Source organism: Dendrobium catenatum, unplaced genomic scaffold, assembly GCF_001605985.2.
Source record: "Dendrobium catenatum unplaced genomic scaffold, ASM160598v2 fragScaff_scaffold_1076, whole genome shotgun sequence".
NCBI classification, from domain to species: Eukaryota; Viridiplantae; Streptophyta; class Magnoliopsida; order Asparagales; family Orchidaceae; genus Dendrobium; species Dendrobium catenatum.
Window position 1 is genome coordinate 529,277 of NW_021319538.1, and position 14,317 is coordinate 543,593.

At 34.0% G+C, this 14,317-nt stretch overlaps 1 protein-coding gene across 1 annotated transcript; it reads left to right on the top strand.

Moving 5' to 3' along the window:
- Positions 1-6,608: 6,608 nt before the first annotated feature.
- LOC110094522 (probable receptor-like serine/threonine-protein kinase At5g57670) lies at positions 6,609-13,302 on the top strand. Its single transcript, XM_028698383.1, is given in 12 exon segments — positions 6,609-6,766; positions 6,858-6,967; positions 7,049-7,170; positions 7,489-7,616; positions 7,702-8,097; positions 9,151-9,220; positions 9,222-9,397; positions 9,996-10,153; positions 10,250-10,329; positions 11,246-11,381; positions 11,659-11,808; positions 13,126-13,302. Coding segments are annotated over 12 exon segments (1,803 nt in total). The 5' UTR covers positions 6,609-6,624; the 3' UTR covers positions 13,261-13,302.
- Positions 13,303-14,317: the final 1,015 nt, after the last annotated feature.

The window sequence follows — 14,317 nt, forward strand, 5'->3', positions numbered from 1 at the left end:
AAATCAAATAAATTATCTTTTCTTCCCCTTTCTTTGTTACACTCGGCCTAAATGGTTACACATTTGAGTTTTTTTAAGCTCCTTGGAATTTTATTGAGCACCATGCATGTTATGTAGTGAAGCAATTTTTCCATACTAGCCACCTTCCTAAGAAAGCTAAGGCGATTGTTATTGCCTTAATTCCCAAGACCACTCATTCAACTGTGATTTCTAATTTCATACCTATATCTTTCTGTAACTCTTTTTATAAAGTGATTACTAAGATTATTTGCAACAGATTGAAACTCTTGATGCCTCACATCATTCATAAAAAATTAGAGTGGATTCATTAATAATGAGATTTCAATTGATAATTCTATTATTACTTCAGAGCTGTTGGATGAGTTTATTTAAATCCTCTCACAATAAGCTATTTTTTCCTAAATTATATATTTATAAATCATTTGATACGGTTCAAGCGCATTTCTTATTCAAAGGCTTCACCAAAAGGCTTTCCCCCTCTTTTTGTCTCTTGGATCGTTAGCTATATTAAAGAGATTTATCATTTTAGTAACATTAATAGTGGCTTGGAAGGATTTTATCATCTTTTTGGGTCTCATACAAGGTTGCCAATTATCCCATTATCTATTTTGCATTATTATGGATATGTTTTCTAACCTTATTAATATCCCCTCTTGAAGTCATATTTTTTATGGGGTTATTGTTGCTGATGTTTAAATTTCAAACTTGTTGTATGCATATAAATGACCTACTATTTATTATTTGGGAATTCCACTAAGCATAATGTTACATCCCTCATTAGCATTCTCTATCACTTTGCTTCTTCTTCTTCTCTGCGAATAAATTACAACAAAAGTTATATTTTTGTTTCCCATATCACCCACAACTCTTCAAAAAATTGCAATATTATTAATATTCCCGCCTCAACAACCATATTACCTACTTGGGTATTTCTGTTTCCCCTAAAAGGCTGTGTGTTCTTGACTTTTAGCCTTTTATGTTGAAACTTTATACGCTTTTAGATGGTTGGAAAGCAAAGTTGCATTCCTTTGCTAGAAGGTTGAAATACATAAGGTTTACTATTTAGAGCATCATTGCCTATTGAATAAGAAGTATGGATTTTCCCAAATCTTGTTGTAAACAAATTGATAAGTTATGTGCTAAATTCTTCTTTTAAGGGAACACTATAACCAAAAATTATATTTGATTTCTTTGAAGCATACATACTTACCTAAGGATTGAGGTGGGTTGGGCCTACCCTCTCTTCTAGCTTTACACTTTGCTTATGGCTTCTCTATTTTTTTTTAGAATTTATAACTTTGACAGCCCTCTTGTCTTATGATGTAAACACAAATATGGGTCTTCATGGAAGCCTCCCCTCATAAAATCATCTATTTTCTTGAAATATATGTCTAATACTGTCCAACAAGCCAGTCATAACTTTAAATTCATCATTTCCCCATCTAGCACCTGTTCTCTATTTTGGGATCCTTAGTGCAATGGGCAAGCTATTTCTATTTTGATGGATTGTGGACCTCTTCTCAACACCTTTTCCCATAACTCTCCCATTAGTGCAATTATTCTTAATGGTAATTGACATACCCTCAAGTTCTATGTTTTCATTTTCTTACTTTTAAGGAGAATTTAGTAAAGGATAGATGGTGGATAGACCTCCCATCACGTATCGTCGTAGGGAGACGACGGGCGACAGATTTTGTTTTGTTATTTTGATATTTTGAATAGAAGGATTAGAAATGAAAAGTAAGAAAATGATTTTTTTTGGACACCTCTCATATTTTGTAAACTTTATGTTGATGTGATAATGAATGAAATGAATGGAAAATTTTACTTGAAGTTCTTTAGTGGCTCTTTCATTATGCTTTGAAGATATCCTTTTATTTAGTAATGTTAAGTTTGTATAAATTCCCCCTGTCCGACTTTCGTTCCCGCCTCGCACTTGCGAGCTAATTGGGCCGGGCCGTAATAGTGGGCTATTTTTGGATATTTCAATTTATGCAAGTTTTCCAATGAGATATCTGGTGGAAATGCTCTTCATCACAACATGCTTGGTCTTCCTTTAATAGAATTATATTTAATATTGGTATTAAAAAATCGACTTCTATTGGAATGTTTCATACTTCGTTCAACCAAAAAGCTAATAATCTAATTCTTATTAAATTGAATAGTGTGTTCGCAAATGATCTATGGTTTGAGAATTTCCATTTATTATACTATAATATGGACCAACTCAGATGTTATGATCATACTCACCTAATCCTCCTGACTAATTCTCCACTTCAAATAAACCACAAGTTCCTGCTTAAGAATTATAGAACCTCTATCCCCATTTTTTGGGATGCCCTTCTCAAGGCTTTTTCTCAAAAACCCATTGTGAATTCCATATTTTTGAACTGTACAATTGGCTCCAAACCCTCAAAATCCTTATTAAATCCAAATAATAGGCATCCTCTAATTCTCTAAACTCCACCAGGTCTATTCTATAGTAGCAACAAGAATACTGCCTAGCTTCTTATGATTGACCAAGATCCCCTCAACCCTGACTTAAACTCTTCTCTGAAAGTCATTAATGCTCAATTGGCTTGCTTCTCTACCTCTTGGACTTCTTGGTTGCTGCAAAGGTCTAAGGACAAGTGGTTTACTCATGGGGAGGATGACATGAAATTTACAGCTTGAAGCAAAGTCAGGCAAAATAAAAATAGGGTTATTGCATCTCCTTTATGTATGGGGTATCTTCATCTAGTATTGATAACACCAAAGTCATTATTGACCACTTCCATAAACTCTATAACACTCTTAATCCCAACAAGAGAACCTTTCTCTCCCTCCCCTTAGAACCTTTTTCCTCCTCACCTTGTCCTCTTTCTTACAGCTTTAATTACTAACTTTGAAATCAAACAAATTATCTTTTCTTCCCCTTCTTCTGCTACACTCGGCCTAAATGGTTACACATTTGAGTTTTTTTAAGCTCCATGGAGTTTTATTGAGCACCATGAATGTTATGTAGTGAAGCAATTTTTCCATACTAGCCACCTTCCTAAGAAAGCTAAGGCGATTGTTATTGCCTTAATTCCCAAGACCACTCATTCAACCGTGATTTCTAATTTCATAACGATATCTTTCTGTAATGCTTTTTACAAAGTGATTACTAAGATTATTTGCAACAGATTGAAACTCTTGATGCCTCACATTATTCATAAAAAAATATAGTGGCTTCATTAATAATGGGATTTCAATTGATAATTCTATTATTACTTCAAAGCTGCTGGATGAGTTTATTAAATCCCCTCACAATAAGCTATTTTTTCCTAAATTAGATATTTATAAATCATTTGACATGGTTCAAATGCATTTCTTATTCAAAGGCTTCACTAAAAGGGCTTTTCCCTTCTTTTTGTCTCTTGGATCGTTAGCTATATTAAAGAGATTTATCATTTTAGTAACATTAATAGTGGCTTGGAAGAATTTTTCTCATCTTTTTGGGGCTCAGACAAGGTTGCCAATTATCCCATTATCTCTTTTGCATTATTATAGATATGGTTTCTAACCTTATTAATATCCCCTCTTGAAGTCATATTTTTTATGGGGTTATTATTGCTGATGTTTAAATTTCACACTTGTTGTATGCAGATGACCTGTTTATTATTTGGGAATTCCACTAAGCATAATGTTACATCCCTCATTAGCATTCTCTATCACTTTGCTTCTTCTTCTTGGCTGCGAATAAATTACAACAAATGTTATATTTTTGTTTCCCCTATCACCCATAACTCTTAAAAAAATTATAATATTATTAATATTCCTGCCTCAACAATCATATTACCTACTTGGGTGTTTATGTTTCCCCTAAAAAGCTGCGTGTTTTTGACTTTTAACATTTTATGTTGAAACATTATACACTTTTAGATGGTTGGAAAGCAAAGTTGCTTTCCTTCGCTAGAAGGTTGCAATACATAATGTTTACTATTTAGAGCATCATTGCCTATTGAATAAGAAGTATGGATTTTCCCTAATCTTGTTGCAAACAAATTGATAAGTTATGTGCTAAATTCTTCTTTCAAGGGAACACTATAGCCAAATATTATATTTGATTTCTTTGAAGCAAACTTACTTACCTAAGGATTGTGGTGGGTTGGGCCTACCCTCTCTTCATGCTTTACACTTTGCATATGGCTTCTCTATTTTTTTAGAATTTATAACTTTGACAGCCCTCTTGTCTTCTGGTGTAAACACAAATATGACTCTCCATGGAACCCTCGCCTCATAAAATCATCTGTTTTCTTGAAATATATGTCTAATACTGCCCAACAAGCCAACCATAACTTTAAATTCATTATTTCCCCATCTAGCACTTGTTCTCTATTTTGATATCCCTAGTGCAATGGGCAAGCTATTTCTGCTTTGATGGATTGTGGACCTCTTCTCAACACCTTTTCCCATAACTCTCCAATTAGTGCAATTATTCTTAATGGTAATTGACATTCCCTTCATTTCATTCTACCTCACCTCAGGGGATTGTGCATATTGTTCCCATCTCTGATTTCTCCTAATGTACTTTTTCATGGTGTGGGGTTGATTGACCTTCCTTTAAGAACTTCATTTATGAATTTACAAGGAAATTGCAAAGGTTCTTTTGTCCAATTATATTTGACATAAATGGTCTACCCTCAAGTTCTCTGTTTTCTCTTAGCTTGCTTTGATTTGAGGTCTTAAAACTACTGATGTTCTTCTCAAAAGAAATATTTTTGTTGAGACTACTTGTATACTTTGCCACTCAGCGCCAAAAGAATTGCTCTCACATGTTTTTTGAATGTGATTTCTCCATCTTTGTTCTTTCCAACTTTTTTGCCTGGATTGGATAGTTTCTTGCTAAGACCTAATATTATTAAGCTTTTTGATGTTTTTGCTGATTCTCAGTTCTTCTCCAAAAATATCAAAAACTTATACTCTTTGATTATTTGCAACTCTATTTATCATTTATGGAGGGAGAGGAATATATAGCAAGAAGTTTGGTATCAAATTTTGTTGTGTTTCAACGATTACAACTCTTATAAAAAAAGCAATAAAGCTCAAAATTATTGGCTAGAAAAAAACATGAAGGATCTATTGGTCCCATAGCCTGATGCCTCTTATTTTCGGGTTCTGCATATATTCTATGTTGTGGCTTTTTTGGTGTTGCTACATTTCAAGCTCAGCTGCATCTTTCTTTCTATGGATATATGAATGTTCTGCTTTGCTAATTTTTCTTTTAGTTGGGATGGTGCCTTCAAGTTTCTTTGTAAGCTACGGAGTATTTTCACACTGAGATTTTTTGGCTGCATCACCAGACGATGATAAATATTTTTGGCTCATCCAATATTGCTGATCACCGTGGATAGCCATGCTCTCAACCAGGCTTTTCTGATTAATTTTCCCAGAAGGTCGCTCCGACAACCATGGAGCACTTTGATATTGTAATTATCAATGATTTTGGGTGTATTTTAGTCATTCTTAGTCCAACTTTCATTACTTGTGCTTTTTCTTTTCTTTTCTTTTTTAGGATAGCCCATTTGCCTAATTTGAATGTAACTCAATATGTTTTTTCTTCCCTAGCTGTTAGTTGGGCCTTGTAATCTTCATTTCTAGCTAATGATATATATATATATATATAGCTTAGTAAATCTTTTTGTCTATAACAATGGCGGTCACCATCCATGGAATCCTTCACGACAGTGATAGTTATATGGTCATCCCAAAGAAAAGGTGAAATATTGATATGGACTCAACTTATAAATATATACAAAAAGGAAAAAAGGTGGAGTTTTTATGGCCAACTTCTGCAAAATTTATATTATAATGAGGGACTAAACAGCCTGAGCTCCACTTAGCATGGCCACCATTGTTTGGCTTCAACAGCAAGTTAAAATTGATTTCTGCAAGCCTTTGCTTCCATTCCAAACCTCACCAACCACCCAAATTATAAGCACTATATCCCAAAAGCAGCAGGAAAAATCCCACGGCTTTTCCCTCCGAAGCTTTGTTTGGTAACGCTGACGCTGTATTTTTTCAATAAATCTTTTTTTTAGAAACAATATGTGCTAGTGCTATGCATTCATTTATAAAATACAAAATAAATAGAGAAAAAAAAAATGAAGCACAATGAAACATCATATGCCCTCATATTTTATTTGATTTCTTTTTTCTCATAATTTACTTTTTGAACAATGAAAATGCTTTAGTTGTAAGAAATACTGTTTAAAAAAGTATCATTGCGTATATTTTATTTGATTTTTTTTTTCTCATTTGCTTGATGAATTGAACTGACTACACCTGAGCTCGTTCTAATCGGACTCAGTTAAGCCCACTAACTTACAAAATTACTTAGCATTTCTGTAGTAGTATGAAAATTTTATAAGATAGAGCTCAGAGTAAAAGCACCATAATCAAACTAAGCCTACATCACTCATATCTCCTATATCCACTCAAATCTTTTTTTATGCTTCTTAAGCAAGGAATGCTTGAATGAAGCCAACGGTGGCCTCCACACAATGCTTCTTCTCCCCCTACAAATTGGAAGATTTCTCTGTCACTCTGCAGTGAAAGAGAAACCAGGACAGTGCTGACAGAATGAGCTCCTTGCAGGGCTCTCATGGCAGAAGAATACTTGTTGATGTTTCAGTCGATTCCAAAGCTAGTTCTGAGCTTCTTTCATGGGGGATGGAGCTTTTAACTCGTTCAAACGATACAGTGATTGCCTTGCATGTCATTAGTAAACATCAGACCTTCTATTTTGTTATGAAATTTGAAAATGGAAAGAATAAGATGAGTTTGAATTGAAATTCAACCGTTATGAATTGCAGTGGCTAAGGAAGGAAAGAAAATTTGCTCGGATGTGAAAAGATTTCGACAGGCCAAGGCCTCAGTTATCTCCATGCTTGGAGAATTTGCAGAGATCTCTCAGGCAAAACAGGTAGGTCTGGAATCTGGAATTTCGAGCAGCTAAGAAAATAATTAGTCTGATTCATACTTGCTTCTTTATTCCATTGCAAAGGTGAGGTTAGAAGCAAAAGTCAGGAGCAGCAGCAGCGTTGGAGAGGGACTTGCTGAAGAGGCTACATTGCTTGAAGCTAATTTTCTTCTTCTCGGCTGCGGTTCAAGTAGGATTTCACAAAGGTAATGGGCCATTCGTTGTGTAACTTCTTATTTTCATTACAGTAGCAGAAATTTACATTTAATAGATTCATCTCATTTCATCAAAGAAAGAACTTTTTTTCTCTGATCAAATTAGTTTAGAGAACTGCTTCATTAAACAACTTTTGAACAGTACTTCGAGGCTTCGTTTGAGACGGCTTTCTTCCTGCTTCTTAAAGCAACTTTTTAGTACAAAAACTGTCTTAAGAAGCAATAAAAAAGCCGTTTTAGCCTGAATCTTTTTAACAAAAAATACAGCCCACTTTTTTTTACTTAGCTGATTTCTCTGTTTCTTAGCAGTAAATCTTATCTAATCACCAAATACTGCTTCAAGCACATTCCTGAGAACTGCTCACTGATTGTCATGGGTAAACAAACTCAATCATTGCTACCTCAGGACCCTCCTTCAGAATCTGCTATATCTGAAAGTAAAAAATCTCCTTACTAAACCAAATCAGCCACTGCTTTTGTTCTGTTCTACATTCTGTGACTAATATTTTGCTTCCATGACAGATGAACACTCTTCAAGCTTCAAATGGGCTAACAAAGAAACTCCAGCAACCAAGACTCCTTTCACCATCACAAAGCTTTTTGGATCAAAAATTCAAAGGGAAAGGCGACGACACTCGGCCGGAGAGAGCTTCGGTGAGCTGAGCTCACCTGTTACTGTATTAGATGGACTTGAGGAAATCCATAGTTCTTCAAGTACCTACAATGGTGGAATGAATAGGAGAAAGATGCGGAGGGGTCTCTCCAAGTTGAAGTTCCTTCTTTTTGGCTCAGCAGAAGGTTTATCTGGAAAGGAAATAGGAGAAGATAGCTTGCCAAAGAAGTATGAGGAGCAGAAACCTTCATGGAGATGCTTTAGCTATGATGAGATCTCACACGCAACCAGAAACTTCCATGCAGGTAAATTGATTGACAAACAAACTCTGCTTATCTTATTCATCTCAGAAGTCATATCCTCACCAAACTCCATAGCTTTTACTGATACTGCCATTATATGTTGAAAGCTTTAGAATGAAGCATGGTAATAATGCTTAATTTCAACAGTTCTATATCACCATGATGAAGGACTGATAGCTCCAATCCATTGCAGGTTTAATAATTATAATATAATGAATTTCTTTCTTCAAAAGTTTGGATCAACTTCACATTGATTTGAAGTTCACTTAAAATAGAGAATTATCATTTCTCAATCAAAACCAATAATTAGCATCTACTGCATTTAATTTATGATATTTTTATAATAATTTAATTATTTATAAAGTATTTGAAAAAAAAAATTAAATGATCACATAACATAAAAGAGGCTCTCCAAATAAAAACAGCATACATTATAATTATATTTCACCAATTAAAATCATCAAATACATTTAAAAATTCATTTTTATCCAATTAAGATCATCAGCCATCTACATATTTTTATTTTTTCAAGAAATGGGAGCCATTAATTTAAAAAAAATATAATATTTTTGACCTATTGATTATCTATGAATCTTTAAGAGAAATAAATTTCTTTATCTAACACTAAAATGTCATAATATTAAAACCTAAATGAGTAGCTAATTCAACTTGTTGGGATTTACATACATACCACTTTATTTCATACAATTTACATATCTAACACGTAAAACTCTAATATTACATGTCTACCACACACACATTAAATAAACACACATTGAATAAATATGGGTGCATGGAATGAAACATTAAAATTTATAGGATAGTATATGTAGTAAGAATGAAATATCAGACTGATATATTTGATATTAAAATTTTATATTAGTGATAGAAATGTAATATTAAAGTTTTGTGTATTAGATATGTAAATAACATGAAATAAAGTTGTATGTATGTAAATCCCCCAAATTAATATAGAATCAACAATGTGCTTCAAAATAGAGCAGATTTCAAATAAAGCCAAAAATTGTAAATGATTTTTGAAGCTATCTTCTACAGATAACATGGTGGGCAGGGGAGGGTATTCAGAAGTATTCAAAGGATCTCTCCATGGAGTTGATGTAGCAGTGGAGACTGTCAAAAAGCAACAGAGAGGAAAAGGAGAGAGAGTTTCTTGCAGAGCTTGGTATACTTGGACATGTCTGTCATTCAAACACCACTTCCTTGAAAGGCTGCTGCTTTGAGAATGGATTCCATCTGATCTTTGATTTCTGTCCCAATGGAAGTTTGGCTTCAGCCCTGCATGGTTAGGCTCTCAATCTCATTGTCTTTCTTCTCTTTCCCCATGATTTTTTTTTGAAAATTTCTGTGTCGGATATTCTGACAAGAAAATGATCAGGACGAGCTAATTTATATTTGAAACTTCAATTTATAACAACAACAACAACAACATCAAGCTTTTGTCCCACTACGTGGGGTTTGCTATATGAATCATTTTTCTCCATTGAGTCATGTTAAAAGTCAAATTCTCGTTTAAATCTAATAAAGAAAGATAATTTATTTCTTAACATAAGTCAAATCTAGTACCTCTATTTTCCTAACCGGGTCATCGGAAGGCCGCAGTTTTATGTGACCAAATCATCTAAGACGACTCTATCTAATCTTATCTTTCACTGGCGCTACTCCAACCTTTTCACGTATATGCTCATTTCATATCATCTCTAAGGGTAAAGACACTCATCCACCTGAGCATCCTCATCTCTGCAATACTTAACTTAGTATTACGCTTCTCTTTTAATGGCCAATATTAGATACCATAAAGCATTGCAGGTCTCACCACCATTGCATTTGAAACTCCAATTTGCTCATAGTAAATTCATTTGTAACTTGGCTATAATCCATAGGTAAAAGCAACAAGCTTCTAGAATGGACTGCAAGATACAGGATTGCAATGGGAATAGCGAGAGGAATACATTACCTTCACGAAGGCTGCCCTCACCGCATAATACACAGAGACATCAAGGCCTCAAATGTGCTTCTGGGCTCAAACTATGAACCTCAGGTAAATTTGTATTTGATGCCAATTTCACTAAACGATCATTATGATTCTGTGTAAACGCTTAATTTTAGAGTTTCAGAACTTCGTGAATTTTTACAGATTTCAGATTTTGGACTCGCTAAATGGCTGCCAAAGCAACTGACTCATCACTCTGTCAATCCTATAGAGGGCACGTTTGGGTAAAAGTTTTTACCCCTTTTATTTGGAGAAGTTATTCTATGCGGAGACTGAACGCAGAACGTCATCTCGAGACCAACCGGAATGAGTCACGTCAGCGGTACCGAACGAAGGGATGACATGACGCATTCTGATTGATCTCCGAATAGCATTCGGCGTCCGCACAGAATAATTTTTCCGTTTTTTCCTTTTTTTAGCTATGAGCAAAGTTTCAAATACTGAAATAAGAAAATGGTTAAGGGATATGAAGGCTTTGAATTTAACTCATAAGAAATCTGCTTCACATTTTTTTTAACATCTTCAAATTTATTTAGTCCACACTGATCAAGAGGTGAGAATATTCATATTAGGAAAGAAAGTAAAGTTATGTTAGGATATCTTTATCTAAGGTTTTATTTTTGACGGCTTTCTTACTACTTCTTAAATCAGTTTTTTATTACAAAAATTTAATTTTTTTTATTAAAAAGTTATTTTAAAAAACAATAAAAAAACTCATTCCAAACGAAGCCTAAATCACGTTACATTAGGCCTCCTTGCCGTTAGATGAATGCTGAGATTAGTGCAGCGTGTAATATTCAAGGCCTACACTAATCTCAGTGCAAATCCAGAGACAATAAAGCTCATCATAACATGAATTCTATTAGAATATCCTAAAACAATTTCCCCCCTCCCCTTTAGAAAACATTGTCTAAAAGCGAATTGTCCAACTTCATAAAACTAGAATATGTTTCGTTTGGGATGACTTTCGTACTGCTTCTTAAAGCAATTTTTCAGTACAAAAATTAAAAAAATTTGTACTAAAAAACTGCTTTAAGAAATAGTAAGAGAGCCATTCCAAACGAAGCCTAAATAAGAGCCAAGAAAATATATGATTCCTATGAAAAATACTCGCGGGTATCATAATCTTCATTGAAACAGCTATCTGGCGCCAGAATACTTCATGTATGGAATGGTAGATGAGAAGACAGACGTTTTTGCCTTTGGTGTCCTGCTTCTTGAGATTGTTACAGGGAAGAAGCCAATCGATGCCTCAAAGCAGAGTCTTCTTGTTTGGGTGAGAACTAACCCATTCATTCCAGATTCCAAACATTCTTTTGATTCTTCTGCTCTTTTTGATAGCTAAGGGCTTGTTTAGTATCAACTTTTAGGCTTCGTTTGGGGTTGTTTTGTTCGTGCTTCTTAAAGCAGTTTTTTAGTACAAAATTTTAAATTTTTTACTAAAAAACTGTTTTAAGAAGCAATAAGAAAATCATCCCAAACGAAACCTTAATGAGAAATAATCCATTCAAAATGATCCCAAAAGCCATCTAAATAAGTAGTTTTATGGGCAGGCAAAGCCACTCATGGAGGCTGGGAAGTTCACTAAATTGGTTGATTCAAGGCTTGGTGAAAACTATGACAAAGATCAGCTAAAGAGATTAGTTCAAATTGCTTCCTACTGCGTGAGGCCTTCGCCTATCTGGCGCCCATCGATGACTGAGGTAAGCTAAGCTCTCCTAAACAAATTTTCAGGCCAATTAGTTTACAATGTTTTGGGGAAAAAAAGGATTTGCTCAGTCATTATTCACTGATCAATCTGATTAAACATTGATTAAGCTTAATCAGGCTTTTGAAAAATGGCTTAATTTGAGCTAATTGAAGGTCTGTTTGGAATTACTTTCTAGCTATTTTTTTTTCAAGCAGCAATTATAATTTCATTTGGTTATTGTTTTTTATTGATTTCTCATTGCTTTACATAAATTTCTATAGTGGGAAGATATTTTTTGCACTCAGAATAATTAAATTATTTTCCTCACAATAACTTCACACCCAATTTTATAAAACGCTGCAGCACCCCAAATAGATGCTAAATAAGAGCCTATTAAGAGGTTCAAAATCTATTAATCAGTCTTAAAATTAAAACAGGAAATTGCTTAAACTATTTATAGATTTAGGCTTCATTTGGGACGGTATTTTTACTCTTCTAAAAAGCCGCTTTAAGAAACAGTAAAATAACCTTCCCAAACGAAGCCTTAGAAAACTTGATTTAGTTTTCTCAACAAGAAATGGCCGTAATTTTACAATCCTAACTTGATGCAGTTCAAATTGGTTAAACACCCAATTAGACAAATTGATCTGCAAATTATAAGAGATTAATATCTTTATAATTGATGTTTACAAATGCTTCAAAGAATAGAAGAAAAAAAAAACAAAAAAAAAAAGGTAAAGTCCCAAAATAGTCTAGGGTATCATATTTCTACAATTTAGTCACTCAAGTGTACAAAATTGATCCTAAATGATCTCTTAAAGAAAAAAATAGAACCAATTTGTATCATAATTTTCATCAATTTCTATTTGAGGGATCTTTTGTGATTAACTTGATATAATCGAGAGACTAAATAGAAGAGATGTGATAATTTAGGACTAAATTGACTACATACGAATAATTCTCGATGTATTTTTGATTGTATTCATTTTGAAATAAAATATAGACAATTTTAGCTCGAATGTAAACTAATGAGCCTAAATTGACGTATTAGTTTTGGCTAGATTGATCAAATTAAATAATTTTGAGCCAATTTAGAGTTATGGGCTTCGTTTGGGGCAACTTTCTTACAGCTTCTTAAAGCAACTTTTTAGTACAAAAATTTAAATTATTATACTAAAAAACTATTTTAAGAAGCAATAAGAAAACCGTCTCAAATAAGGCCTAAACATCAAAAGCTTAACTAGTTTTTCCTTCAAAATCAAATAAAAAAGGAATTTTTATTAAATTGACAAATGGGCTTAGCGCTATTTTAACTTTGCTGAAAGTCCAGGTTCAGCAGCTGCTGTTCGAGAAAAATAGGTGGCAGGAAGCCTGGAAAGAAGCCGAGAGCTGGAAGATTCCGGAATGCCACAGCGATGACTTTGATGATTTTTCTACTGAATCAGATATTTGTTCTACTTGTTAGACTATTTAAAGATCTGTAATTTCTTAAGATTTTGTTTTTTGTTGGGGGAAGAATAGGTTTGAGGCTAAGGCTTTGGCATGTAGCGTTGTAGCTGTGAGAGTGGAGAAGAATTTTTTGTGTTTGTAATTTATGTAGTGAATGCAGTATGTTTTTTCTCTATGTGCTTTTGGTGGATGGCAAGTTCAGAAAATTTGAAATTTTGCTTGCAAGGTTTTAACGAACAATTATTACGTCCTCCGACAGGACGTAGAGTAACGTTCGCTCGGAGGCCAAATTGTGTCAAAAAACGAGAAATACCGAGCAAATACCAAGCAATATCAAACAATAACGAGGAATACCATCACATGAAGACCCAATACCGAGTTATACGAGCAATACCGAGTTATACAAAAGTTGTACCGAGTTTTTCCTAAAAAAAACTCGGTACAACTCGGCATTGCTCAGTATAGCTCGGTATAACTCGGTATTGGTCTTCAAAGAGCGGTATTCCTCGTTATTATCAAATAATACCTAGCAATACTGAGCAAATACCGAGTTTTTTGGCGGGATTTTGCCTCCGACCGGACGTTCCTCTACGTCCTTACACCGGACCTAATAAAAGTTCAAGGTTAATAAGCCATGATAGGTAGCCAACAAAAGGGGAGCATACTCATTTACCTATTAGATCTATCTCTCTCTTCAGGGTGTCAATAAATGACTTGATCTAAAAAATTCGAATACGGAATGACTCGTTTAACAAACAGGACGGGTCATATTTAGGTTGTATATTCTAACATATTTATTAAATGGGCCGATTTCTCGTTGAGCCATCGACTCAAATTTGACCTGAAAATAACTATTTAATATTTTTTCCTTATTGATTTAATCTTCTTATTTTTTATCAATTAATATAAAATTTATAGTGAACAAGTTAATAAAAACATTTTTTAATTAACACGGGTTATTGAGTCGGGTTGCTAGCAGGTTGGGTTAGAGTTCTCCTTTTTGAACCGTTTATTAAACATGTCATATTCCGATGGGCTAAATTCGAGTTTAATTAATTTAAGTTCAGACCCCA